General features: G+C 32.3%; 1 protein-coding gene across 1 annotated transcript in view; it reads left to right on the top strand.

The window, feature by feature from the left end:
• Positions 1–4281, top strand: part of LOC111371358 (mitogen-activated protein kinase homolog NTF6) — a 10284-nt gene extending 6003 nt beyond the window's left edge. Inside the window, exons 4-6 of the mRNA XM_022993297.1 lie at positions 1645–1977; positions 3569–3752; positions 3852–4281. Of these exons, the coding sequence (XP_022849065.1) occupies positions 1645–1977; positions 3569–3752; positions 3852–4015 (681 nt within the window). The 3' untranslated portion in view covers positions 4016–4281. The remainder of the gene's footprint in view (positions 1–1644; positions 1978–3568; positions 3753–3851) is intronic.
• The last annotated feature ends 1570 nt before the right edge of the window (positions 4282–5851 follow it).

Genomic DNA, 5851 nt, shown 5'->3' on the forward strand with positions numbered 1-5851 from the left:
TATGAAGGTGGAGGTGAACTACGGAGGCTTGATCCCAATTTTTTGGATACGTAGGCAATCATGGTTTGAATGATGCAGCCGAGTTTTTTGGTGCTTGCTTATTCTTCTTGTATTCGTCCAAAATTTGAGGTCTATCAAATGATGTATGAGGTAGAGAATTGTGAGAAGAGAAGCTGAAGAAGAAGCTGAGAAGAGGAAGCAGCGCCTAGGCGCTGGAGTGGGCAGCGCCTCTGCCGAAGCAGAAACTGGGCGAGTGGCGCCCCGAATGTAAAAACCGGCAGAAACATGGCACCTAAGCGCCACTTGGCGCCCCGGTATATATATAGACTTCCGATTTTTTGCCTCTTTATCATAAGATAACTCTTGAGCCCGATTTTAGAGAGAATTGAGAGAAAACTTGGAGAGAATTTTACAAGATAGAAGGTTGTTCATCTTGGTATAAATTCAAAGTTATTTTCTTTTTTAGGGATTAACTTGAGGTTTGTTCAAGTAATCCAAATATATTGTTCTTCATATATTCCATTGAATTCATTTCTTCCTCATTTTCTTGTTCTTGAAGTGGTTTGGATTTTTTTCACATTGTCAAGCATTGTTTGATCTTGGGCAATCTTAGGGAGGTGTTTTCCCAACAGCCTCCATGGAGAATTTTAGGCATTTCACAATGTCTTTACCTGCTTCCTGCATTGGCATGTTAGTTTTGTACCATATTTCTCGTTTAATAGAATGGCTAAATTTATATGTGCATGCTACTTCTTGCACCCATCTTTATCTGAATTTGGGACCCTAAGAGATGAATGGGTCTAGTTTCTTTTCAGTTTTCATGCAATATGATTATCCTGATTCTGAAAATATTGTTCAACCTGAGCTCGTGCAACCCTTTGTATATTCAGATGTGACCGGTATTGTCTTTAATTAATAGCTGGATATGCAAACACCTGATTGCTTATGTATCACTAGTTGGAACAGATTGCTGCTTCAATTCGTATTTAGAATATTTATCGTGAAACAGAATGCTATCTCTTACATAAAATATCCAAGACATCTGCTGTCTGCCTTAGATTTTGTGTTAAAAATGTCATTGCTTTTTTATGGAACTTAGTTTCTAATTTGATAAAACACACATAACCATAGATTTTGGATACAAAAGGCTAAGTGGGATATGTTAGGGAAGAAAAGTGAAGGTATACCAGTTCTGTTACGTATGTTCCATTCCAAATTGGATTGTTTGTTAAGTCCTAAGATCTTGCAGAAACTCTGCATTTAACCTATATGTTATGCACAAAGTCGATAAATATATTTGAAGTATTACTTATTATCGCAGTTTCTCTTATACATCTGGAGTAAAATGTTGAATGTAACATTTGCCATATATACAATACCATCAATAATCCACGAAGCCTTACATCCAGCAAACAGCATTTAAGATGAATTCTATTTCTTGGCAATTCATGTCTTGAACTTCAACATCCTTTTTACCCATTTCCAAGGGCATTTTGGACTTATATAGAGGTGAGTGGGTGGTGGTGGTTAGAGTAAATGGGATATTGAGATTAATCCAGCAATAAAATGTATTGTTTGTTGCATCATGTATACTTTGCCTCACCAAAGCTTAGATGTTCTTCGTGTTTCCTCTTGTCATGGCAGTATTTCCTTTATCAGCTACTGCGGGGACTAAAATACATACATTCTGCTAATGTTCTGCATCGAGATCTGAAACCCAGCAATCTGCTTCTAGATGCAAACTGTGATCTCAAGATATGTGACTTTGGGCTTGCAAGAAGTACCTCAGAGACAGATTTCATGACAGAGTATGTTGTAACTCGATGGTATCGAGCTCCTGAGTTATTACTTAATTGTTCAGAATATACTGCGGCAATAGATATTTGGTCGGTTGGTTGCATCTTAATGGAGATTATTAAAAGAGATACTCTTTTTCCGGGGAAAGACTATGTTCATCAATTGGGGCTTATAACTGAGGTACTTTTCTCCCCTATTTGCTCTATGGAATTCCGGAACCATGTAGAATTGGTTAGTTTTAGAAGTTATTCTGTAACGACCCAAATTTTAAGATTTAAATCGTTACTACATTTTTCATTCCATAATTAAATAAACTTATTAAACATCCTAACAAGAAATTTTTGGTTCCATCAATGATAAATAAAACGTATAGGAAACATAATCGAATAAACATATTCTCTTAACTCTAAATAACAATTTCCATAATAATAACGAAACTAAAACAAATACTGAAATAAAATACACGGTCAAATTTCATCGAATTATTATTATTGGGTTCTATAATTTCTGGCATCACAACTGCACCTCATTGCTCGCCAACTAATGACCCGTTCTAACTTGTGAGGAGTAGGGAAAAAGGTGAATACATGTTAATATTTGGTAGGACACGAAAAATTATGGTGCAATCCTAAATAAAAATATTTAAATCATGCGTAAAAAAATCATACCGTCATCATATTTTTTGAAACTGGTAAAAGCTTAATAAATATCACATCTTTGGTACCGGATGACCATAGCACACATACTATATCATATTTTAAAACTTTCATAAGCATAATAATTCAACAACATGAAAATAAACAATTTAAATGGGATAAAACAACTTCACCTCGTTATTCTACCTTGATAGATCAAATGAATTTCTTGGATCAGAAAAATATGATTGCATGTTCCAAATCCTTTTCTTAAAATCTCCGCCTTGATGAATATCGGCAAGTGTATGCTCTGAAAATAATTTCAAATGGATGCAAATTATCTTCATGTTTTTTTGTTTCACAATAAACAAATAGTATGATTTCGTTATACTAAAAGAAAATATATGATGGAAGAAATTTTGATGTAAAACTTTGATTAATCTAATGGCATATTTATAATATGGATCAATCATTGAATCCTAATTGATTTAGACATAGTTTCAAAGTTTATCCTAATCAAATTGGATTAAGGATTAACGAATTTTTTTTTTTATTAATTATCAATAATGGATTTGCCATTACTTATCAATATAATTTGGATTAGCTTCATAAATAATCCTCCAATAGAATTTTAGAAGAAGGAGACGTCTTTACTTGGGGATGTAGATAATAAATCTATCTTAATTTAATTAGGATTAATAGTACTTCATGATTAAAATTAAACTTATCAAAATATGATAAATAATTATCTTACATGGCTGTCAAGATTTTTAAATCCTTAACCAACTCATTTAATTATTAAATTCTTTTAACTTTAATAACTTGTACTTAACTTATTCGAAACAACTGCTTTTTGAGTCTATGACAAGTCATTTAATACGAACTACAAAACGAGCCCAATATTGATATACTTATTCGCTCTACCGAAATCTAGATATTTGATCCAAATAAAATTGAATTTACCCATATATCACTTTAGTCCCCTTCCTTTCCAGAACATAAAAATATAGCATATTGTACAAATAAAATTTTCTATAAATTTTCAGTGCGTTACATATTTTCTCAGATTTGTTTGTGAATCTGATGGAAACAGACTTGTAATTGACTAAACTTTATGTGAATATTTTTGGAAGCAGCTATTAGGATCACCAGATGATTCTGATCTTGGATTTCTAAGAAGTGACAATGCTCGTAGGTATGTCACGCAGCTTCCTCAATTTCCCAAGCAGCCCTTCTCCCAAAAATTTCCGGATATATCCCCAGTAGCTATCGATCTTGCAGAGAAAATGCTTGTGTTTGATCCAGCAAAACGTATTACTGGTAAACCTTGTGGTTTCGTGACAGTTTAAAGCATTTTAACAATTATTTTCCTCATATTTTTGTTGATTAGAAAATGTTCTTGTGGCTTTTTTTTTAAAGTTGAAGAAGCACTGAACCATCCTTTTTTGTCGAGTCTCCATGAGATCAATGAGGAGCCAACTTGTTCATCTCCTTTCATGTTTGATTTTGAACAATCAAACCTGAGTGAAGACGACATAAAAGAGTTAATATGGAAGGAATCTCTGAACTTCAACCCGGAGTAAATTGTGGTATCTTTGTTTTTCTGCTCTTGTTTGCTTCGTCTATTCATTTGAGTACTTGAATGGGCAATGTTGGTTTGCCATTAGTTTGAGTATGTTGTATGCCGGGTTTTTATAAATTAGATTGCAAGGGAGATATGAGCTTGTATTGAGCCACTGAAGAGCGTTTCTTTGTCTCCACAAATCCCGACCCTTTTTTGTTATAGGTATCGTCTGTGGAAATTGGTGGTTGATATTTTTATTGAATAATCCGTTGTGCATTTTCTAAATTTCCTTCTCGGAGAAATATGTATTGGACCTGTTTGATATACAATATTAGACAATACAGTGAAAAAATAAAATAAGAAAATTCGTTATTTTTTTATTTAATATCTTTGACCACTATGCACTTTACACTGTCAAACAAGCCAATTGGAGTAAAAAATAAAAAATAAAAAAAAAATAAAATCAACAGCTCTGTTGTGATCTAACTTGCACGCTTGCTTTTTATTATTTATTTTGTCATGACTTTTCTTAACCTATAAAATTTAGTTAATTATTAATTTTAATTTTTATTATATATTTTTTCACATTATACATATCATGTTATTATGTCTAATTTCTATAATTTTTTTTGACGCATTGCTATTTCATACTTTACTTTGGATAATTTAAATAATTTGACTATTTTACTAAATTAATAAGAACAATATTGTCATTTAGAAGTCTTATTAAGCCGTTAATTTGGATAAAAGTCATATTTTTTTGTAATATTTTGACGTAGCGCGAAACAATGAATTCAAGCAGAAAATCTTAAAAATTCGAGATTTGGAATTCACCAAATTATGAATGGATAAACTTATGAAATTTATTAATGAAAAGATAAACAAAACAATAAAATAATCCCATATTTATAAGGGCTTAAATGAAAACTTATTTAAAATTAATGAAAATAAAGTTTAAACATGTTAAAATTGAAAAGAATTCCAAACAAATTAAATGATAGAAATAGTGTTAAAACATTAAAAATTAATTTTTGAGTCCTAAACAAACTCGAAAAGTTGAAATCCATTGTACGTCATGGCAAAGTGATGATTATTACTCATCTCATTGTCCTATATGTCAGAATGGTCTCATGGGCCCAAACTTGAATTTAGATGTTCTCTTTCCAATATTACATTTTCCCTATTTTGATCTAATTTTTCTTCCATTCATTCAACAATATGTTTTACATCAGTCCCCTTCAGAACTCAACCCCGAGTTATAATCTAGATATAAAGACTTATCATCTTTATGGAACTCATATAAATCTACCACATTGAACGTTTGATAAATACCCATAGAAGCTGGTAAATCAATAATGTAAACATTGTTGTTAATTCGCTTAGCCACTTTGAAAGACCCATGCTTTCTTGGTTTCAACTTGTTGTAGGTACCAACGAAAATCTTTCATTTTTCAAAAATACTGTCATTGAGTCTCCTTCCTGAAATTGTTTATCCCGTCAATGCAAATCTGCTACTGTCTTATTTTGCATTAGGCTTCTCTAACTTTTGTTTTACTTCATCACGGACTACTAACACCTCTCCTGTCACGTGTTCAACAGCAACACTTTTATTATTGCCCTTGAGCAACTTTATTAAATCCATCATATGGTAAGGAACCTCAGTATACATAATAACAAACTAGGACCTGCTTGTTGCAGTATGAACTGTGTTGTTGTGTGCAAACTCTACTTGAGGTAATGTAAGATCCCACTGGTTGGGTTATCTCCCCAAGCACTTTGAACCATATTTCAAAAGGTATAGTTAGTGAACTCGATTAGTCCATCAGTTTGGGAATGGACATTATTGCTTCTATTC

The sequence above is a fragment of the Olea europaea genome, chromosome 22, assembly GCF_002742605.1.
Source record: "Olea europaea var. sylvestris chromosome 22, O_europaea_v1, whole genome shotgun sequence".
In the NCBI taxonomy this organism is placed as follows: domain Eukaryota; kingdom Viridiplantae; phylum Streptophyta; class Magnoliopsida; order Lamiales; family Oleaceae; genus Olea; species Olea europaea.